This window comes from Harmonia axyridis, chromosome 1 (genome assembly GCF_914767665.1).
Source record: "Harmonia axyridis chromosome 1, icHarAxyr1.1, whole genome shotgun sequence".
In the NCBI taxonomy this organism is placed as follows: domain Eukaryota; kingdom Metazoa; phylum Arthropoda; class Insecta; order Coleoptera; family Coccinellidae; genus Harmonia; species Harmonia axyridis.
The window spans coordinates 35,017,096-35,041,836 of NC_059501.1; the positions used below are offsets into that span (position 1 = coordinate 35,017,096).

At 32.5% G+C, this 24,741-nt stretch overlaps 2 protein-coding genes across 3 annotated transcripts in view; both read left to right on the forward strand.

Annotated features, from left to right (window-relative positions):
* Positions 1-24,741, forward strand: part of LOC123678602 (bromodomain adjacent to zinc finger domain protein 1A) — a 28,411-nt gene that overhangs the window by 3,133 nt on the left and 537 nt on the right. Inside the window, exons 4-14 of one of the 2 annotated variants that reach the window (XM_045615735.1) lie at positions 303-476; positions 1,950-2,372; positions 2,679-2,992; positions 4,654-5,231; positions 6,027-6,503; positions 7,015-7,274; positions 13,691-13,863; positions 15,338-15,597; positions 21,978-22,127; positions 23,713-23,885; positions 23,950-24,113. In XM_045615735.1, coding sequence (XP_045471691.1) covers positions 303-476; positions 1,950-2,372; positions 2,679-2,992; positions 4,654-5,231; positions 6,027-6,503; positions 7,015-7,274; positions 13,691-13,863; positions 15,338-15,597; positions 21,978-22,127; positions 23,713-23,885; positions 23,950-24,113 — 3,146 coding nt within the window. The remainder of the gene's footprint in view (positions 1-302; positions 477-1,949; positions 2,373-2,678; positions 2,993-4,653; positions 5,232-6,026; positions 6,504-7,014; positions 7,275-13,690; positions 13,864-15,337; positions 15,598-21,977; positions 22,128-23,712; positions 23,886-23,949; positions 24,114-24,741) is intronic. The other variant, XM_045615743.1, reaches the window with a different exon arrangement.
* LOC123678620 (protein unc-13 homolog C-like) lies at positions 8,663-10,517 on the forward strand. Its single transcript, XM_045615753.1, has 2 exons — positions 8,663-9,295; positions 9,497-10,517. The coding sequence occupies exons 1-2, from the start codon at positions 8,787-8,789 to the stop codon at positions 9,510-9,512; spliced, it is 525 nt and encodes a 174-aa protein (XP_045471709.1). The 5' UTR covers positions 8,663-8,786; the 3' UTR covers positions 9,513-10,517.

Below are 24,741 nucleotides of genomic sequence, written 5' to 3' on the forward strand. Positions count from 1 at the left end.
ATACAATGACAATGTGATTTATATCTGTCTTATGAAAAATTGCATCTTTATAGCTGAAATTGCATAGTTAAAATTCATTTTAATGTCGTAGAATGAAAATATGCATTGTATATCAAAATTCAATTGAAATTAAATTTTGGTACAATGATGTTGCTAATCATGTATACAACAAAATAATTCATTCTCTATTTTGTGAAATGAATGTAGCGAATGAAATAAAGAAGGAAATGGAAATGACGAATTTTCATTTTAAAATTGTAAAGTTTTGCTGCTGAGTACTCATATTTCTATAATAATTTTAGCGTTTGCCAGACATTCCAGAATTAATATCTTCAAAAATACCAGAAAAGCATATTGGAGATGTATTGATGCTGATGGAATTCATAAAGTTATTTGAATCTTCCTTAAAACCTAGAAAATTCATCCAAGGTAAACTTTCATTCGAATTAATGGAGAGGGCACTTCTGGAAAAAGAGGTAAGTCATTTTGTTATTAATGAACACTAAATTGAATATACAGGGTGGCCATTTGAAAACGAAACAGACGAGATTACAGACGAAATAAAGTTTTTCGATAGGAATGCTCGGACAGGTCGATTTCTGTTTCGAGGGGGACAACTTAAGATGTAGATTACGGACGCATAGCGCTTCAACCCTTGCTGCTACAACCCCCACCCCCAATTTTTGAATAGGGAAGATGGGGTGAGTGATACCTCAATTTAAAGGTATTTTTATACTGATTTCAGCACAGTAATTGTTTTTTCATTTTATGCATTAGTTCTCGAAATATTCATGCGTTAGTTAGTTAGGAAGGAAGCCACAGTCATGGTTGTTTTGAAGCTCAAAATGTCGATTTTTCACAAAACACTACAAGTGCCATGAAAACACCACTTCATTTTCAAATATTTAGTTGAGAATATTTCGAGAACTAATGCATAAAATGAAAAAACAATTACTGTGCTGAAATCAGTATAAAAATACCTTTCAAATGAGGTATATCACTCACCGCATCTTCCCTATTCAAAATTTGGGGGTGAGGGTTGTAGTAGCAAGGGTTGAAGCGCTATGCGTCCGTAACCTACATCTTAAGTTGTCCCCCTCGAAACAGAAATCGACCTGTCCGAGCATTTCTATCGAAAAACTTTATTTCCTCTGTAATTTCGTCTGTTTCGTTTTCAAATGGCCACCCTGTACATAATTCCAATAGAATAAAACATTGTTATAAAAATATGTACATATTCAGTATTCAGTCAGTCTGAATATTAAGAGAAGCCTCACATTTCAAATTGAACTATCAGCTAATGGTTTGTGCAGGTTTTTAAATACCATGGAGATACGGTGGACTGAATGAAGTTTTGGGATTAAATGTTATCATTATCTACATGTTTTGGCTCTTTAGTGGGCCTTATTCAGGTTAAAAAAACCAAAAAATACTAATGAAATAATTACATGACATAATCATAATAACAGGACAATAACATCATACCTCATTTTGTATTATAAGATTTATTTCCGAGTCGATTTTTGACAGTTGTACTTTTGTTATGCTTCTTCCTGGGCTACTAACTGCAGAGCTGCAAACCATGAAATTATTCTTGAGGTTAGGTTTATGTTTTATTTTAAAATTTGGAAATGAATATCGAATTTTCTGTATCAATACAGTTATACTTATAACAAAACGTGAAGTGAAATCCTAAAGCAGTACATGTAACTCCTAGTTTGAGTTATGGCACATCAAATGGATAAATATATTTGACATTTCAAGGGGAAAAGTTCGGTTGAATTTCATACCTGTCTCAAGCGCCAAAATAAGCCTGATGGTATGATTATTACAAACGCAAAAATAAGCACGAAAAAGGCATAGTCTAATACAGAGTTTAACAATACTGATTTTATGCTTCATGAAACAAATGTTGTGTCTTTTGGTAATATTCCTTTTTTTCCATTCAGGTAGCTGGCCCACTTATTGATATAGTCCAGATGTTTCTTTCCGCACTTTTACACGAACAAGGAGAAGAGAAGAATGAATATAGCCTAATTCCACCAAAAGCTACATTATTGAGATATATTGATGTGAACAATATGTCCCTAGAGGATGCAACAAGATTTGCTACACTAGCATCTCATTGGCCAAAGAAATGCCAAGGGTTGTACTTGCGAGAATTGCCTTTGTATTCTTTAACAGTTTCAGAAGTATTACGTTTGCACCTACTTTCATCAGGAACTAAACTTCAAGAATCTGGAGAGAAGAAAAGATATTACTTGAGAGGGGGTTATTCTAGTAGTGATGATCCAGGTCTTCATTTGAGATTATCTAAACCATATATAATAAAAACATTAGCAGTTAAAAATGTGACTCAACTGAAATTAAAAGTAAGTTTTATATCTATATATTTCAAGGATGTTTGGGAAATAGTGGCTGTAATGAAAAAAAAAGAAAATTATAATAATTATCAGCAATAAAAACCAGAAAAAAAGTCCCACAACTACACTATTATAAAAAATGAAAGAAACACTCAAATTTCTAATAATTATTCATCAAGTATTTATTTGTCTATATTACTATCACTTAAAATGTAATTTTTTTTATTTAATTTTTAAGTATTACTATATTTATATATTTTCTATTTGTTACATTTTTGTTTCTCCAATGGATTCATTCTTGAGTTATTGTTTCAGGATAAAATTGATATCATGTCTTGTCTGATGTACCAACTTCTTACATATCCTAACTATCGTGATTCAGTGGAAGATAGAAGAGAGAAGTATCAACAAACTAAGATGAAAGTGAAGGCTTTAGAAAGGGACCAAAAGAAACGCGAAAATGAATTTAATTCGTCCATGTATCAGTTGAAGAGAAGGATGAAGAAAGAAGTTGATGTTGAAAAAGAAATTGCAGAACTTACTAAGGTTGATACCAAACGAAAATTACAGATCGATACAGACCTTGAAGAAAACAGGAAATATGTATATGATGGTGAAACATTCTTAGGGTAGGTATTTAGTCGAAAATATTCTGAAATTTTTGTGCCACCATTAAGATGAAAATGGAAAAATTGGCATCATGTGATGTACAGGGTGGGCAAATTTCGATGTTTTAGCACTACAACTTTTGAACCAGAGGAGATAGACAAAATCTGATACCCACTTCTCGGTCTCTTTTTCTGAGACACTAACAAGGGTAGTATTCATTTTTGGCCACCTTCTTTTGTTTTCGAGTTATGAGCGAAAATTGGAAAAATGGCGGTATCGAAAAACATTTTTATCTCCGCTGATACTGATGATAGAGCTCTGAAATCAAAACATTATACAGGCACTTTTTTACGTAGAATCCAGTGGCGTGCTCGTATTTTCAAAAGGGTTTTTAATTACGAAGCTATGACCCAAAGTTATGTTTTTTCAAATGGGAACACTAGATTTTTGTGTCATTTTCTGAAAGCTTGATTTTTCCTGATTTCAAAAATATATAACATAGTATGATTCGGATCAATATAAATAATAGAAGATGGCCAAAAACCTCTTTCACCTAAGAGTCTCAATATTTCTGTGGTTTCAACTGTTGATGAACAGAGAAAAATTGAGCTATTTATAACAAGAGCAGTGTCCTTCCGTCAATCTGATTATTTCTATGCTTTTCACTTATTTCTACAAAATTCGAATCTATATTTATTTTATACAAATAGTTTCGAAAAGATAAACGAACTTGGAAAAAGTTTCCTAGGTAGCTTGAACACAGTTTCAAATATTCTTTTTCCAAGTTCGTTTATCTTTTCGAAACTATTTGTATAAAATAAATATAGATTCGAATTTTGTAGAAATAAGTGAAAAGCATAGAAATAATCAGATTGACGGAAGGACACTGCTCTTGTTATATAGCTCAATTTTTCTCTGTTCATCAACAGTTGAAACCACAGAAATATTGAGACTCTTAGGTGAAAAGAGGTTTTTGGCCATCTTCTATTATTTATATTGATCCGAATCATACGATGTTATATATTTTTGAAATCAGGAAAAATCAAGCTTTCACAAAATGACACAAAAATCTAGTGTTCCCATTTGAAAAAACATAACTTTGGGTCATAGCTTCGTAATTAAAAACCCTTTTGAAAATACGAGCACGCCACTGGATTCTACGTAAAAAAGTGCCTGTATAATGTTTTGATTTCAGAGCTCTATCATCAGTATTAGCGGAGATATAAATGTTTTTCGATATCGCCATTTTTCCAATTTTCGCCTATAACTCGAAAATAAAAGAAGGTGGCCAAAAATGAATACTACCCTTGTTAGTTTCTCAGAAAAAGAGACCGAGAAGTGGGTATCAGATTTTGTCTATCTCCTCTGGTTCAAAAGTTGTAGTGCTAAAACATCGAAACTTGCCCACCCTGTACACACTAAATTGGCCAAATTTTAGTTGGATATCTTGTGAAAAATAAAAAAAAATCAAACTTTAACACCCTGTATCTCGAAAACAAAGCGTATGCGGGCCCATGTTTATATAATGTTTTTAAAATTATCCAGGGAACCTCTCATTTTTGTTTGCACCTCTAATTTAGGAACACCCTTTATTGTATGTAATGAAATAATGAGAATTTTTCCCTTTTAATCTTTTGAAATTATTTTTTATCAATGCTTTATAATAAACTTTTTCTTTCAGAATGGATAGGGCATTTAGAAAGTATTATAAATTAGAATCAATTCCTGGAGTTTTTATAGAAAGCACAGAAGATAATCCTGGGGTATGTCTTTCTGAACCTGTAAAGCAGATTCCTGAATTGGTGAACGCTGATAAGAAAGCAATCATGAAATATCTGGAGAAAAACATTCAAGCCTTGAAACAGAAACCTAAAGAAGTTGTTGATAATGAACAACCGTCAACAAATGGAATTAAAGAAGATTCTGAAAATTTGGATTCATCTAAAATGAACGGAGTGAATGGACATGACGATAATGCTAACTCGACTGATGCCTTCTTGATGTGTTCTGGTGATAAGAGCTGTAAAATACATTCCGATGATAGAGAAAATTGCAAGTGGAGGCTTTTACCAGAAGTTGAATCTTTAGATGAACTGATGTCAGCTTTGAACAAAAGGGGTATCAGAGAGGGAGAATTATTAGAAGCCCTACAAATGGATAAAGAACAACTGCAAGATTTAATCCTGAAAACGCCTGGTAATTTCTGGGGCAAGGAGGAGGATACTGAAACTCAGGTGCCCAGCAAAGGAGGTAGTATTTGTGAGTATATGGATCATTACTTAAATGTACAATTTTGAGTTTATCCTGGAACACAAACATTTTCTTAAATAAGCTCTTACCTGCAATATAATACTTCACTTTTGTCAATTGAAAATAAGGTACGGTGTTGTTATCTATTTTAAAATTTTTTATTATAGAGGGACAGGAAAATGAGATTTTTGCTAGTCTATAGTGATTGACGGAACTTTTTTTTTTTTTACAATTTCTTATCTGATTCACTTAATATTGGACGCATCTTAGAATTTCATTTAATTAATAATTCCACTACATCATTCAATATTTTCTACTTTATTTACCTTGACAGTATCCTTTTGATTTTTATTTCCATTAATCAGGCTTTGAAATTGGCTAGGAAATATTTTGTATCTATAATCCACAGAGATTTAGAATCGGTACTGTGAAACCATCAAATTAACGATACTATGTAATTTTCATACTTTGAAAGAAAGAAATAAAGTCACGATCTTTTTTCTTGGAAGAATCAGTCTTAGATTAGATTTTAGATCAGAATCTTGCTTCATTGCTTCATTGAATTTACATATTTTTTTGATGTTTTATATTTGTTGCACTCGAATAATGAATTTATTTTTTGGATAATAATGTCCTTTTACATTCCTATAAAATTTTGGAACTGAAAATCCTGTGATAATATTCCAAATGTTATTCAATTTAGATATACCATAAGAGAAGTAATGAACCAATAAAATAATAAGCATTAAATTTTAGCATCTTATTCAGAAATGTTTTTCTAAAGGGATATCAATTTTTTTCCAGCTAATAAAAAACCATATATTGAAGCCAATTTTGGGTTCCCACCTGGAACTTCGATAGATGAAATTTTGCAGAACACATTAACAGATGAAATTTTGGAGCTTGAAGAAAAAATATACACAGGTGGTTTGGGCCAGTTGCGAGTTAAGGACAGGGAAGAATGGAGGCGTGCTTTGTCTAATAAGGATTATAATAATTTTGATCGTGATATTGACAGGAGGGTATGTTATGAAAAGGAGGTTGAACCTGTTGATAAGGATGAAGAAGATCCATCCGAAGAAGCATGTGAAGTCAAAAAGAGATTTGGTAACCAAGATCCAGGAGCCTTTTTAGGACCTTCGAAGATCTGTGACCCTGATTCTGAAAATGAGGACACAGAAGGCCAGAATAATGATATCAAAGAAGCAGTACAATGTCTAGCAATAGCATTAGCCCAGGTGGCAAACTCTATAGAACCTAAATTTTTGGAAAAACCTTTAGGTAAGTGTTTAACTTTCTGATTTATTTATTGAAGCTTGTACATGTGCTGTATCTAGATATCGAATATATAGTTCTCCGAAATTCCCAGTCATTTTCTGTAATAACAAAAATAGTTGGGTACCCAGCTCGGGATAAATGGATTGATATTATTCTCAAAAGATTACTTCAAATTTGTGATATTTTGCAAAATGTTAAGTTCCTGTAGATGAGATTATTATTATTCAAATTTCCTATAAGAAGAGCAGACTATGATATTGTTCATTCCTTTATTGAAAGAAATATAAATAAACTATTGGATCAAATATTATTGAGATTAATACTTGTTTGTTATTTACAAATTATTTAAGGATAAGATGCCTAGAAACCCTGGTGATTTTGCTTCAGACTTTTTGAGGAAGTCCACCTGTTGCTTTGGCTAGAACTTACATACAACTCTTCAAATACTAGATAAAAAAAACTTGTTTCTGTAAATTATGGAATTTAATATTCATGTCTGAATGTAATATTTTAGGTAATTCTGATGCCAGAAAGTTGGCAACTTTTGTTCCATCCAATAATCTAATAGCAAAATGGGAAGGTTCTTTGTTGTCCTCTACAAGTTTCAGTCAAATTTTTCTGCACTATAGTACTTTAGATGCGTCAATCATGTGGAAGAGATCAACAAATCAAGCAAGATGTAGATGTAATAGATCAGGCGATTCAGAAAATATGTTATTGTGTGACAACTGCAATAGAGGATTCCATTTATATTGTCTTAAGCCAAAATTGGAGGTGAGTTTTTATTCTGTATACCCAGTGGCACAATTAAAGAAATGCTGTTCAATAAGTACTTATTTATAAAGGTGCAACATATTCAAAACACAAATCAATATGAAAAATTATGTAAAACTCAGCATCTTTCATCTTGAGTCATTTTTCGTGAATAAAGCTATCAAATTGACTTCTTTGGTAATTACTGATTCTATGGATAAAACTATGGATATTGTAAATTATTGTGGCAATCACCAGTCACCATTTGTTTGTTCTACAGCAGCAGTTGGTCGAAAAAGTCTCAGAGCGATATCATAACACGTCACTCACACTTATTTTCTCATTAGTACGAATAGCGTATTCGACTGACTGCATCGGTGCGACGAATTAATTCGAAATTTTGACTAGTTAATTATGTTCGACTCGTAGTGAACTTGAAGAGTACAGTCTGAATCTATATTTTTAATGAAACTTTGAAATGTGAGAGTGAATGTCTGCACATACAGATGTTTGGACATCTAGGTGCATTCGTGGATATGTTTTGGGTGATTTGTGGTATATTGAGTTGGGGTGAAGATTGCGCCTCACAGATTTCTCATTTGTTTATGTTTTTATGATAAATATCATTCAAAATTCATCTTAAAATCATCAGAACGAAAATTATATCATTCAGTTCAAAGGTATTTTGGCTAGTTTAATCCTTTGGTTGGGGTTAAAAAAATTAAAAAAAAAAGAAAAATATGAGCGGTTAGGTGTTCTTAGCGGTATTGTGAATGTGAGGATTATGAATACATTTGGTATGTAGAAAATATTTTTCTACAATGAGTCTTTTCAGTCATTTTAAAAAAATATATAGTTTCCACATATTAGATTCTCATTCAACTTCATCAATTTAGAGTGTAAGGGTACAAACACAGTGGAAGCCGGTAACCTGCTTCCCGGTAGCCGGTACTGACCGGCGCTGGTAAGCTTTATAAATTATTCTATAATAATGAATTAACGGTAACACAGTGCAAGCCGGTTGAAACTTGTCGGCGCTGGCAATAGGCTCCGGCTGCTTTGTCGGAATTGCAATTTAGTTCTTTCAAGCCAGTTGACCTGCGCCGACTGTGTTGTGAAAATGGATGTCGACGCTCTGATTGCTGAAGTGTACAAAAGGAGTGCAATATGAAATAAAAATCATAAGTTGCACAGTAACCGAAATGTTAGCATTTAGATGTCGTATTCAAGAATTGTTCAATGATTCAATTTATTACTGACATACATACATTCCCAAATACTTCGTCACTTCATGTTCAAATTCTCCAGGCCAGAATATTCTTCCAAAAAACAATTCTGGTATTAAATTTATCAATAACAGATTATATAGATTTATAAGTTATGTAATAATTCATCGCATATGGCGCGTGGCGAGTAGTCCTGTTTATTTATGCTCCGTACCTTATAAAGTTTTCGAGAAGTATATAAAATAAACTAAGTCAAGAAAATTTAGAAATAAGTTATATTGCTGGCTATTATTATTAATTGATCAGAATGGGCCCAAAAATCACCAATGAAATAAAAACATCCATGAAAGAAACATTAAAGGAAATCGTAAGTGACGACGAATTTATCGATAAATTATTATCGAAGTTCACAGATAAGATCCACACCTTGCAAGAAACCATAAACAAACAAGAAACATTAATTCAACAGCTGGAAAATCGAATCGATCATTTACAACAGGTCAGTAAGATGAATAATATTTGCATATACAATTTAGATGAGGAGATTGAAGAAAAAACATCGGAGCAAGTAATTAATCTACTCAATAATAGGATGAAAATTAACATTAAGAAGGAAGACATAATCAAGGCGCAGAGAGTTGGCGTAAAAAATGATAAAACTAGACCAATTATTGTGAAGTTTGAGAAATACCAGCATAAAGCCATGGTTTTAAAAAATTGCAAATTACTGAGAGGAACAAAGATTGGAATAGCTGAGGACTTGCTAAGAAAAAAAATTCATCTTTATAAAGAAGTCACCAAGATGTATGATAGAAAGTTAGTTTTTACTCATTTCGGTGATATATTCTTGAGAAAAGATAACCGCATTAGAAAAATAAAGGACATTGCGGATTTAAAATTACTCAAATCTAAATAAATTAAAAAAAATTTCTTGTTGATATGTGATAATACACTTGGGATAAATATTGATATTTACTTTAGTTGTTTGATTTTTTCATCATATTGATTTTGTGTTAGGTACGGAGTCGCTTGATTTGATTGGATTTAATTGCATATTAATCATTTACATTTATGTCACTGGACTATTTTAATGGAGTGGATGGGTATGGTAGTCTGGACACAGAGATCTTTGATGGGATTCAGAAGGTAAATTATTTTTCTGAACAAGGGAATTTCAATATATTGCACTTTAATATTCGTAGTATACGTAAAAACTTCGATGAGTTAATTTTATATTTGGAACAAATAGAATTAAATAATATTGATATTCTTGTACTATCTGAAACCTTTAGAGTGGATAACTTAGATCATTTTAAAATTAGAGGCTTTAACAGTTTTTATAATGAATCGTTGAATAATAAAAATGATGGACTAATCTTATATGTCAGAGATACAATAAATGCTAAATGCAATAATTATATATATCATGAAACAACTATTCTGAGATGTATCTTGAAAGTAAATGGTGAAGATTACGGCCTGTCTGCCTGTTATAGATCGCCTAATTTGAACCTCAGCAGTTTCTTGGACGATTTACAAAATCATTTCGGTCAAATTAAACCACTAAAAACTGAAATATTCATAGGGGATTTAAATATAAATATTAAAGATAAAAAAAATTTCGAAGTTAATACCTACTTGAACGTTTTGTCTGAAAATGGTTTGTTTTCATGCATCAATAAACCAACTAGGGAAAGTGAAGTCTCCTCTACCATAATTGATCATTTATTCCTTAAAACAACTGATTTAGATAATAAAAAAGATAGCATAAAACCTTTTATCATTCGGAGTTCAATCACTGATCATTACTGTATTGGTTTAAGTATAATTAATAAGAAAATATCTGATGAAGTAAACAAAACACATAATAAAAGGGAAATTAATCATAATAAACTATTTACAAAACTGAAAACTGAAACGTGGCGAGGAGTGTATGAAGCAGATAAATCTGTTGAAACAATATATGAAACTTTCATTAGTAAACTGTTGTCAAACGTGAACCAATGTACAATTGAAAATCAAATTAACAGCAAAAATAAAAAAAGGAAACCTTGGGTTACTCAAGGTATCGTAAAATCGATAGAACATAGGGATAATTTAAAAAAACAGTTGATTAAAAATTACACTTCTGAATCAGCAACCAAATATAAAGAATATAGAAACTTTTTGCATAAATTAATAAAGATAACCAAGAATACATACTATATCAAAAAAATTTCTGATTATAAAAAAGATTATAAAAAACTTTGGCAGACTATTAATTCGATAACTGATTCCAATAGAAACAAGTTTGGTCCCAGAAAATTTAGTATTTTTCAGGATGACAGGTGTTGCGATGGAGATGAAGAGGTTGCAAATGCTTTCAATGAATTCTTTACCAACATACCTATGAAAACAAAAAACAGCGTCGATCAAAATCTGGACCTACCAAACTCTGTCAGCCAACCTATGAAACATAATAACTCAATATTTCTTAATCCTGTAACGGAGGATGAATTGTTTTTGCATATCAAGTCATTGAAAGCTCACTCTGCACCCGGCGAAGACGGAATTGCGGTAACTTTAATTCAAAAATATCAGAAATTTTTAATTAAACCATTAGTATATATATATAACAAGTGTATAGAGTCAAGTATGGTACCGAGTGCATGGAAAATTTCAATTGTTACACCAATCCTTAAAACTGGTGATCAAAGTCAACTTACAAATTATAGACCAATATCGGTTATAAGTAACTTTGCAAAAATATTTGAAAAATGCATAAAACAACGGTTGGAAGATTTTTTTGAGGGGCATAACATTTTATTCACCAATCAATTCGGCTTTAGAAAGAAAAGATCTACGGAAGATGCAATATTCGAGCTAATAAAAGAAGTTTACATACATAATTCTAACAACAAAAAAGATTTGATGGTTTTTTTGGACATTTCTAAAGCATTCGACAGGGTTGATCACAACATTCTTTTGGATAGGTTGGAAAAATTGGGTATACGGGGGGGTCCACTACTTTTATTGCAAAATTATTTAACGGGTCGAAGACAAAAAGTAAAAATAAATGATAAGTTCAGTAACTACGCATCAATTACCACGGGGGTACCACAGGGCACGGTATTGGGTCCTATACTCTTCCTGGCGTATATAAACCAAATTGGCAGCCTAATCCCAGACTGCAAAGTGGTGTCATATGCTGACGATACGGCTCTTCTGTTTTCTTCTAATTCATGGAAAGGAGTATATAATTTGGCAGAGATTGGTTTAGAAGCAATATATCAATGGCTAGGTATGAGTAGGTTGGACTTAAATTTTGAAAAAACAAAGTTCATGACAATATCTCCAACTAATGCCAATCAACCTAAAGCGGAGTATCTTACTATCCATGCTTCATCTTGCAATAATAAAAACACATGTAACTGTATAAAAATAAAAAGAACTAAAACAATAAAGTACCTGGGAATAATTGTAGATCAAAATTTGAAATGGAGTGAACATGCAATATATTTAACATCAAAAATTCGCAAGATAATGTACAAATTTTTCCAACTTAGGGAGATATTGGACAGAGACTTAATACTCCTGTTGTATCGATCGCTCGTTGAGTCCATCTTGAGATATGGCATTGTTGTTTGGGGGGGTCTATATGACGCTAACCTAAAAATTTTGTCAACATGTCAGAACAGCATTCTGAAGATATTGTCTAGTAAACCTCGAAGATATCCAACATTAAAACTATATGAAGAACTAAATATCTTAAATATTAGAAATCTGTATATTCTTTCGTGTTTGACTTACTTGCCGAAAATATATAATTGTTTTCCTGTAATTTTACATGACTATTCTACCAGAACAAATATAAGTGAACGTTTATATATGCCTGGAGTAAATAATTCTTTTTGCTCTAGGTTCGTAACTTTCTTTTTGCCGAAATTCTATAACGTGCTTCCAAGCACATTGAAAGAGTTGATTATGAGAGGTAGGAATAGAAGACTAATAAGATCTTTTATTGAGGAGAATAAAGAAAGATTTGCAAAAGTGTTTTCAAACTAAAAAGTATTGTAGTAGTTGATTAAAAAAGAAGTAGATCATAACAATAAAAAAAAAAAAAAAAAAAAAAAAATTCATATTCATAGTTGCAAACTAACAAACATAAGTGCAAACTCAGAGATTCCAGTTACACCTATTTGTCCATTATCGATCTCCCGGACTGCCATCCCAAAAGCTGCTTGTTTCAGACGTGTCATATATATTTTTATTTTCAGTATGAGGGTGATCCCGGCACACAAATTCTAAAATTTAGGCTGGATCACTTTCCTCAATATTAATTTTGAGATAATGAACTTATATGAAATATGTAATCTATTTGGTGGTGAATAAATTTATTATTATTATTATTATTATTATGTGATGATTCATTAGTAAAATATTTTAAATCAGAATCTATAACCTCTGAAAGTTTATTGGTTCTTCATTAACCCATATAAATTACCTTTTTTTTAATCTTACCTATCATTCTACGATAGATTTTGTGATAAAACTCACATTAAGAGAGGTCTATCCCATTTCAGAGATCATTTCAATAATTAGCACGCATTATTTTACGCTGAAGACCATTGATTTATATGAGGTTTTCACTTTTATTCGTTTTGAAAAATTCGACCAACAAGCATTTGTTTTTGAATGAATTTTCACACAAAAATATTATATAAAAATTTTTGTCGAAGGCTGAAAATGCGTTTTTTTCTAAATTTAAAAATAAAGACATAAAAAACGTATTTTGATTTCTTGCATGTGGTAAAAAAAGACGGTAAATCAGAGGAACGTTTGACATTGCTTTACTCAACCTGAAAAGTGATGAAATTTCAAAAGCGCTGAGGAGATAGGAGTAGTTTTAGCACACACAAATCTTGCCTCGGGATATATAGACTGTTTATGAAAATTACACCAATTTTTATTTAGGCGGTGCTCAATCTTATTCAAAATATATTTGAATGTTTCTTGACTCATTCGGGTGTATTGACTTACCGGCCGCCGGTAAGCGGTTTACCCGCTTTTACTCTGTAGCTACACTAAAGAATGATTTTGAAACTCCAGAATTGATCTAATTGTTGCTCTCACATTTCCCCTCAAATATATGCCATTATGTATACCAATGACGCAATACATTTGCAATTTTATTTTTGAATTTTGTTGTGAAAATCAATTTCTCTATTGCAGAAAGTTCCAAGTGGTGAATGGTTCTGTGATATTTGTGAAGCAGTACGAGAGAAAAATGATAAACACATGTATTCTGAGGTGCTTCCAAAGAAAAAAAGATTGTTCAGGGAAAAGAAAGAAGAAAACGAAGATGAGGAATTACCAGATGGAGATTCAAATATGGAGTTTAAGAGGTGAGAATTGAGATTTGTTTTGTACGAAATGTGAAAAAATTACATTCATTCTCCTTCCCTCCTTGAGTTGACTGTGATACAAATCAAGCTACAACTATTTTACCCAATTTTAGAGTTATTATTAGTGATGGCCATCCTCGGATAGAAATACTCGGTTAACCGATTTTCAAAATGCTCGGTAACATCCGAGCATCGAAATGTTCGCATCGCTAAATATTCGGCACTCAATCTTCGGTGCGGAGACTCGCATCTTGAAAGTCTTTGTTTTATTTTGTTATTCATATGCTGTATCTACTCATACTCGACGAGGAATCCTCGTGTACGTTTCCGATTCTCGTGCTCGTAAATTGAATCGTGTTGATGATAAGAATCGAATGGGATAAAAAAGAATTAGGATTTAGGAATAACGAATAACAAAATAACTTGGACTTGATCAGCGAAGAATATGTGTGTAGGTAATCTTTTTTTTTTTGGGAATATTTCGCAGCACCTTACTGAAAACTGAGGTGTAGTATATTTGAATTTATCGGCGTTGAATGGTAAAAACTGAATTGGAAAAATGAAGATTAGTTGTTCCTCCGAAATATTTGAAATTTTTTTCACAAAATAGACACACAGCCACTTGATTATCAGCTTTGATGAAGTATGTCCAAACTAAGATGCATCTTAGTCCAAACAAATGACTTTTTGGCTCCAGGACGCATTTTTATTTTCGGAAATAATTAATCGTTCCAAGATGAAATTACTTTCGTTGGAACATTCGAACTGAAAGAGACTGAAATGTATGAGAGCATATCCCCTTTTATTTTATAGGAATAAGGGTTTCTAATAATTCATTAATGGCTTTTTACTTTTCTGCCTTCAATTCAGAAAATGTATTTTGTTGAGATCACTCTGACATGCCAAATGCATATTATTTATTTACAATTTATGAAACTTCAACTCCAGTTTCAAATAAATTAGGAATAGAAACTCAAGTATTCCCTAATTATTGGTGTGAATGGAATAAAAAATTTAAAGATTCCATGAATCACATGAATCTCAGGCATCAGAGTGATTTCCCAAAGACGCATATTCAGCTGAGTTATGAATTGTTCCCGGTGACTGAATGATTCAAATGTCTACCAAGAGATAAAATGTGTAGTTTATTACTTAGCGCAACCTATTCGGGAATCTTTGGCTATTGCCGACGATATTTAAACATTTTCAACTCATTGAAGGTCATATCGCATACGAGGATTTTTATTCGAATAAACATCCGATTTTTGAAGTGCTCGATTATTGAATAACCGATTGTTGAAAACATCCGATTATGCCCAACACTACTTATTATCCAATGGTAGATCATTATACACGGACACATTTTGCCATAAATACATGTAATCAGGGACTATTTTTATACTAGATTTCACTTCTTACATTCCTTACATTGAATGAGTAAAACGAACCATATTACAGTACATTATTTTTACAGCGATATGACCAAAGTAGAACTCTGTGGTACCTGTAATAGTGGAGGAATTTTGATAACATGTGAAAGTTGTGATATATCTTATCATAAAGAATGTGTTGATCCACCTCTAACAAGAGCAAAACAAAATTGGGTTTGCAATAAATGCAAAGACAATTCTACAGACTATCAAGAAGAACCTAAAAAACAGAATAACAATGACAGAGGCAGTAGACGAACCAGAAGAAGTGATAGAGATTTGAAGAAATATGTAGAAAATGAAGGTAGGATTTTTCGACTTTCCAAACGTAGAAACTTTTTTTTTAACGATGAATAAAAAAGGGGGTAAAAAAATTTCTCAAGAATATTGGGCGATTTGATGACGGAGTGACGGAGTTGATTTATAATATTTATATTTATCACATTATTCATTAATACTCATGACAATTTGGGAATAAGAATTCAATTACATATTTATTCTGAGCCTCAAATACAAAATTGTGGTAGACATTTATTTTTGAACAATGAATTTTTCTATTTAACTTTGTGAATGAATACTTTTTGTTGTATGTCAGATAAATCATCTAAATTTTTAGCAGTACACAGTTTTTATGAATTTGCAAGAGGTAAATGTCATTGAATTTTTTTTGTTTTGAGTCAAAGGAAATTTAATATTTATAATATAATAAAAGTTGAAAATTCAACTCTCTCTTGGCTTCAATTTTCATTGAAACAGAAAACACAGTATTTAAATAATTGTTGTCACTATTATGTTTCATTATTAGTCGTCATATAGATACTGGAGGAACTTTAGCACAAAATATGAACATGTAATCTATAACACTTGTATAAAATATTCCTTCTTAACGAGATAGTGTTTTGAGGGTAGGTTGGGGATAAGTGGTTGATCTATCGATTGTTGGTTACTATTCTTAATTAGTCTTTTCTTTCCTGTTGATATTTCGATAGCATCCATATTAATTCTTGGGTGATAGCTCTTGATGTATAAGAGAATTTTAGTCTTCCAGAACAAGATATTGTGTCTGTTTGTTAAAGCATGTTTGGCGAGTGTGGATTTATCTGTTTGATTCCATTTTTAACACTGTTCATTGTCTACACTGAGCCGGCGCAGTAACTAATCAGAACATCAAACCCACTGCACTCATCTGAACGTCAGCAGACTATTTCTTCTGAACAATATTTTTTTGTTTTGATGGACTTTAAAAAAATTTCAATTTTTTTCATTTTCGAATTCCTTGCCTACAATGTCTAGTCAATAATCACCAATCTAAATACAAAACTCAAGTAATAATATCCAAAAGGAACAAGAAAAAACAATACGATTTTACTTTCATCAGTTCCAACCTGATACACATGATATTACTCAACTCAACTAATGGTTTAATAGTATATTACTCAACAAAAGTTGTAAGAAGCATATTATGCACGAATAGAAAAGTTCTATTAATCTCTCAATTGTCTTACAACTCGAATTGTGTACTATACTTTTTTTACAACCTCATATATTTCCAAAAAACTTAGGCAAATCCAAAAACTAGTGACAAATCTTGACACAATTACGAATTACAAAAAGTTATCGGCTACGCGGGCTGTTTGTTATTCGTTTCCGTGGGAACGACTAAAGGTTTTATCTCATTGGTTATTTGTCATGCGATTCACTTTACTGATGTTACCGTATTGGTTGTTGATCATGCTTTCTATTTACGGTAAAGTGAATCGCATAGTTTTACGTTGCACAGTCCTCAAATGGTAAGTTACATAGTTGGCGAGTTGTACGATTTTCGCCACTTTCTGTAGGGGGAGTAGAAAAAAATAATTTATTTATTTATTTATTTATTAAACGGCAAGCCAATTTACAATTAAACAGAAAGATACAAAGTAAAATACACGTGCACACATTAATGTAATCATAGGATGAAAAAAAAAAAAAAAACCAAAAACAACAATTATAGCCTCCCAACAGCTCTTCTAAAGGAAGCCAAGGGTGAATCAAACAGCTCAAGTTTGTTGCTGTGAGCGTTTGCTGATCTCATTGCCTTATTGAGCGACTCATTTTGTCCATAGTTTGTTCTGCAGAAAGGAATCTTGAAAATTTCACTATTTCTATTTCTTCTAACATTTACTGATAGCGGGACAAGTTCAACAATTTGAGGACAATCGATACAGCCATTGATAATCTTATGGAGGAACACCAGACCGATCTCCAATCTTCTATGTGTTAAGGTGTTCAAGTTCAGAGCTTCTAGCATTCGTGGGTAAAAGCATTCATCTCTATTCACTCTCAAGCTATAGCCACAGTACCTCAAGAACTTATTTTGGGTACTCTCTAAGAGTTCAATATCAACTTTATAAAGTGGCGACCAAATGACAGAGTTATATTCAAGTATGGACCTCACTTGTGCACAATAGATAATCTTGAGAGAGTTGACAGACAGATCTCTTGCTGAACGGAGAGAAAAGCCTAACATTTTTCGCGCACGAGATGAGGTTTCAACTATGTGATTCTTAAAGGTCATCTTTGAGTCGAAAATAACCCCCAAATCGTTGACTTTATTGCACACTGATAAATTGGTGCCTTTTATTTGGTAACTGTAATCAATAGTCTCAAAATTACGTGAAAAAGTTATTTTTTGACACTTAGCCAAGTTCAGTTTTAGCAAGTTAATGTCACACCATCTTGAAAGGTTATCTAAATCAGACTGCAAACTCCCAGCATCAGATATGGATTGAACCGTTCTAAACATCTTCAAATCATCAGCAAATAACAGAAAGGAACTATTGGTAATAACATTTGGAAGGTCATTAACAAACACATTAAACAACACCGGCCCCATATGAGATCCCTGGGGAACCCCAGAGGGGACCTTGATAGGGTCAGACAGTGAACTTCCGTATTTGACATATTGTACTCTATCACTTAAATAGGATTTAATCCACTCTAAGATACTTCCTTCAAATCCTATAGATTCGAGCTTTGCTAGTAATAAACCGTGATGCACCCTATCAAAAGCTTTAGAGAAGTCCGTATATATAGAATCCACCTGCAGTTTATTCTCCAATGCGCCAACAATATACCTCTGGTAGAGTAATAAATTTGTGGTTGTTGAACGACCTCTGCAGAAGCCATGTTGTTCGCCGGTAACAATGTTTTTGAGGTCCCAGGATAATTTTTTTGATATTAAACAGTCCAGCATCTTCGGCAACTCAGATTGATTACATATACCTCTATAGTTGGTAACATTATCACGAGACCCACTTTTGTGGATGGGTGTTATGAAACTGTGCTTCCAAGAATTGGGAAATATTCCTCTCTGAAGAGATAGATTAAACAAAGAGTGAATTGGTTTTGCTAAAGTAAAAATGCAATTTTTGATCAAATGTAAAGGGATCCCATCAGGGCCGTATGATAATTTATATGGAAGGGTGAGCACCAAATCGATAACTTCTTTAATCTCTACAGTGTAAGAGCAAATGTCAACAGCATTATCATGGGTGTAATGTGGTATCTGATTTACTATAGTATCATCATACACCGTCGAAAAATAGTCCGAGAAGAGATTAACTATCTCGTTAGAGCTTGAACCAGAAACACCATTATAAGTCACACAAGATGGTAGATTATATGTCTTTTTTTTATCGTTAACGAACTTCCAAAAATAGCGAGGATTGGATGCAATGCTGTCCTCGGTCTGCAAAATGTATTTACGATAGCAGGCATCACGCAAAATTTTGCATTGTTTCCTTAAATATTGAAACCGCTGATATGCCTCAAGATTGCCTCTTTTATATTCCCTATGAACCAATTTTTTCTCAGAAACCATCTGCTTCAATTCCCCACTGAACCAAGTTGGAAAGGTGGAAGTTTTGAAATACCTTAGAGGAACAAATTTTTGAATAGCTTCATTTAATACTTCATAAAACCTACTCAAGGAAAGATTGATGTCATCGTTCAACAAGGAATTCCACTCAATGCTCGCAAAGAAATCGTTCATGAGTGTATAATCACTATTCCCAAAATCATAGTAGTACTCTCCAATTTTCAGATCAGGTATTTTTCTAACATTAATATCAAAGGCAATGGCAGAGTGGTGAATGCTATTTTGAAAAAGCGGGTCAGCAGGGTTATTAACAACTATATCATGGTAAGACGAAAACAACAGATCTAAGAATACATTCCTTGAGTTAGGAACAGAATTCACCTGGTAAAGGTTATGATAACTGAATGAATTAAGCAATATATTCGCATGGGAGTTATCGGGGCAGTCAGCACTGAGGCCAAGTTCATCGTTAAACCAAGTGGTATTCGATAAGTTATAATCCCCGCAGAGCAACAATTTATGATCAGGGTAGTTTTTTAAAATAGTGTCAACGGTGTTAACATGATTAATATAGTATTCAGCATTAGAGACTGGTGCGATATAAACACCACCGATAATAAGATGATCTCCACCAAAAGAGAGCTTAACAAAAACCTGCTCAACATTATTGTTCACCAATTCGACGGATGTGGCAGATATTGAGTTCCTGACAGCTATAAGAACACCACCTCCACGTGTTTTCAACGAGTCAGTCAAATCCCTATCAAACCTGAAAACATCAAAATCCCTTAAACCTAATTCAGAATTATAAAAGTCTTTACTCAACCAAGTCTCCACCAATATTATAACATCATAAACCGAACACATAACAGCTTTCTGAAGATCCAGTAATTTTGTACGTAACCCACCAACATTTTGATAATAACAGCAAATTGGACTCCCATTTAGTTTTTTTGAATTATCTTAGTAATTTTGGGGACACCATTGAAGTATTTAACAACAACATTTTCTCCAGCTTTCCTTCTTACTTCCATTTCCTCCTTCAACTTATTCCATGTTTTAATTTGAAGCTGAGTTAAATCTGCATTGACTGATATGGCCTTTCCTCTAAGTATATCTTTTTTGGCTCTGATGACTTTATTGGCATCCTCAGCATCATTGAAAACAACTTTGAGAGCCCTGTGCCCATTTTTATTCGGTTTGCCAAGTCTCACCACTCTTAAAATGTTGAGGTCCTCATTGGTTAGTTCTAAGAATATTTCTTTAACTTTAATTAAGTCCGAAGCTCGATTCTGGGGCTCAGGTAAATTGAAGACCATTACGTTGTTCCTTCTCTTCTGACGTTCCTGGAGTTCGTTAATTATCTCATCTTCTGGCATGGTAGTGTTTGGACCAGTCTGGATGAGGACTTTAAGTTTTTTGACTTCTTCTTGGAGGTCATCAACCTTTTTAATTAGCTTTGGTACAAGTCTGATCCCCATCAAACAGTCTTCACAAAGGAATCTCAGGGTCCTCTTTCCTTTTAGGGCCATAACTTTTAATTCACTGGCATTAAGGCCGGAGCATTCAATGTTAGCATGAACTGGGCGCTCACAGCTATCACATTGTAGAAAAGGATTGTTATCAGCAATATTGCATTTGAAACATGACATTATGGAATACCTTTATGGTACGCCACTGGTCCCACAAACTTAATCGCCGAGAACAACTTTTTATGGGTAATCACTATCTTATCCTTCAACACCGATTTCTCCTTTTTTCACCCTTCCTTGAATGTTTATTATCAGAACAAACAATAATCCAATGAATAGAATTCAAAATGAATTTTGGATCGAGTGGAAGGCAAAACTTTTGCGCGACTATCGCTATCAAACTCAACTTTTAATCAATGGATAAACCTCTATTTATTTTAGTTAATGTAAGAGAACATTTGACACATGTATACTCTGTTTGAAATACAATACAATGAATGGGAATAATGAATGGTTAATGAAAGAATGCATATTTATAACTCTGGCTTTTATGCATTTCTAATTTAATAATAATAAACATAGAGGCAGTATAGGCAATTTTTACATGTCCCCAACATGGTTAGATTACGTTGTCGGATTGTGATATATTTTCAAATCCACAATTTTACTATATTGTTATGAATGTATTTTATATAGAATGAAATATATTTATTCGAGTGATTCCCGATTAGATTTGAATATTTGGAATCCGTTATTTTTCCCAATTGTCGAACTTATAATGAGCAGAATATTTATTATTTTCTGTATCTACCTGCTGAAATCCAAGGTTTGACAACTTTTGCTCTCCTAGTGTCATCGGTTGTTTCACGTCGTTTGGCGCGCTTGAAGTTTATTTTCTGAATTTCTGATATATTTAGTTATTTATTTCAATATAGTTGAGTTGAGAAATATTGATTCACTATGGGACAAAAGGTGTGCGTTCTTTGTGGAGAAACTCTAGAATTGAGTGAAATATCGTATCACTGATTTGTTTTCATTTTCGCGCGCCTAATGTCAAATTTGATAGTTCCTGTTGGGGACAAAATTTGCTTACTGAAAATGACATATTCTCCCTCTATGTTTATTACTCTGAGGAATCGCCTGAAGTACTGTATCCATCTGAAGATACCTACCACAGTTGCAGACGGAAAATTTGGCTGTTAAATCCTTCTGCATTAAATCTTCATATTTTGTTCCTCTAGTTACTATATGATAAAATATCAATGAAACATCATGCATAATATATTTTCAGTTTGCTTAATGATTTAAATTTCAACAGAAAGTAGTATTTTAATATTTCTATTTGTTGTCCAGAAAACTCATCTGACTCTGACAACTATCCCTTGGTTCGAGCACATCGTGCTGTAGCCATTATAAATAATGAAAGGCGGAGTGCTGCTAAGGCTCGCCACACCATTTCCAATTTTGTCAAATCGCTACGTCGGTTTTCACCCCCCAATGATGGTGGGTTTTCCATCTATTATTCTAGTGTTTTTCGCTTGTTCATTTTTTTTTTTTTCATGATTGAATTTCTCAGATTGACATGTACAAATTTAAATTTTAAAAAGATGAGAGGGAAGTTTATTGATGAGAACATTTGCCGATTGGCCTTGAAATTAGACATTTCCAGTTGACGTCGCAGCGCAATTTTCAAAATTTTTGTGAGGGGCAAACATTCACCAGTCGTTAATTTATTCAATATGCAGGGTGTATCAGTTTTAATCGTTAAAAATTTAATGGGATATTCTCCTCGTCCTAATTCGAAAAAATGTATATTATATACCTCTATCTCGATCTCTAAGATACAGGGTGTTGAAGTTCACAAGAAAAAATCATTTTTATGCAATAGCTTCCATAAAAAAGCTTGAATTCAAACGAAATTTTGTATGCCTACCCTACTCCCTAAGGGCCATTTTATGAAGATATTTTCGATTTCCGGGGAACACCAGTTGCGTGCAATTCGATCACATCTCAAGTATATCGAAGAAAAAAGTATACCGCTGTTTTTTTGAAGGAATGAATGAAGCTATATCGAACTGCTTGTTCAATTTGGAGTATAATTTACTTTTACAGAACAAAATTTGAAATTCCAGATTCAGAGATGATTAGTTTTTTAGAAAGACGTACTAACTTGAAATTGGCTACAAATTCATAATTTAGTCAGCCACGAATTGAATTCGGTGATATCTCTGAGAGATATCTTGAAACAATAAATTTGATTGTTTGTTTGACAGATACGTTCACTTAATGCAAAAGATATCCGAGATATTACCGAATTCAATTCGTGGCTGACTTCATTATGAATTTGTAGCCAATTTCGAGTTGGCACGTCTTTCGAAAAAGCTAATCATCTATGGAACTGGAATTTCAAACTTTGTTCTGTAGAAATCATCTGACTGGAAATGCCTAATAGAAGTAGTTAATGCATCATTTTGTTAGTTAATAAAGCAAAAAAAAGCCTTAACAGACTGTACTGATTTACATTTTGATTTTGGTGACATTTTACATTATATTGCTTTGTAACTTTACTTTCAAATTAGACAAAATTGAATATTAAAACTTCCATCTTCATTGTCACACAAGTTACTATTCCTTTAGTATACAAAGAATAGTTGCCAATATGAGAAGTATTATAACTGCACGTAATTTACATTTTCATGCTCTTATTTTGATGGTTTGTATTCTAATTGAATAATGATTAATATCTTACTGAATTGATTTTTTGTAATGGATCATTTTGTTGGTTATTTGGAAGATTTATTTTGAAATAAAGGAAGGAAGTCTCGACAAATTTTACTGATTTCAATGAAATATTACATTACATTGCTTTGTAATTTTAAATTATGCATAATTGACTATTGACCCTTCCATCAACATTATCACCCAAGTTACTGTTCCTTGAGTATGCAAAGAATAATTACTAATAATTGCCAACATAAGAAGTATTTTAACCGCATGCAACTTATATTTTCTTGCTTTTATTTTGAAAATTTTATATTCTAATCGAGTAGGGATTAATATCTTTCTGAATTGATTTTTTTTCTTTAAGATTCAGATTCAGGGGATTCATCAAAAAATCTTTCAAAACGAAAAAGATCCTTCAGGCGAGAAAGCGGAAGGGATGATTTACCACTTCATAATGCCGCCCTTCAAGATTTGTTACAAGAAGTTATGAAACATCCAGATGCTTGGCCATTCTTGAGGCCCGTTAAAAACTATGAGGTGAGACAACACACATATTTTTTTTTATTAAATAACAACAATATTATTGATCTGTTGTTTTTAGGTTCCTGATTACCATGATTTAATTAGCCATCCAATGGACTTTGGAACTATAAAATATAAATTGAATATGGGAGAATATCATACAGATTCACAAGTGATGAATGATGCTGCTTTAGTGTTCCAAAATTGTAATACATATAATGAAGCTGATTCTGAAATTCACAGGTAATATAATAATGGTTATTAATTGAACTTTTAAGTTGAATCAGTTGAAAATTTCGAAAAGGAAACATCTTATGAAAAAATGTTTTGAATAAAAGGTTATGGTTTTAAGGAGGAAGTTCACTGATGCATCTCCACCTCTTACATTTCCTTCACCCTTTGGGAGTGGGGAATTTCAAGCGGGAACCCCTGTTTATTATTGCAGATTTGTATTATTTGGCAAAAAATATAAAAGTTTTGTACAATTTGTCAAAGATAGCTCTGCATTCGATTTCAAATTTTTTCCATCCGAATTACCTTAACTTACCATTTCATTGAACATTTACATGCAGTTCGGACATTTTCTGCTGTTTGTTTTAAGCACATGTACTTGATACAAAACAAAAATGGCGAAATTATTTGTTTTTGGTTCAAAATACTTTAATCCCTCAAATACCATCAATTAATAAGGATGTTTCAATTGAAAGAAGATTATTTGGAATATAATAGAAATCTCCTCCTTATCTTTTTGTGCAGAACATTTTCCATTTTTCGATATGAATAGTTACAATAGGACAATTTACAACTGAAATTTCATGTGATTAATGGAACAGATACATTAAGGTCGTTTAGAAGAAAAATTTTGAGTCAC

Coding starts and splice junctions, on each gene's coding strand:
- LOC123678620 (XM_045615753.1), top strand. CDS start 8,787: ATGGGCCCAAAAATCACCAATGAAATAAAAACATCCATGAAAGAAACA.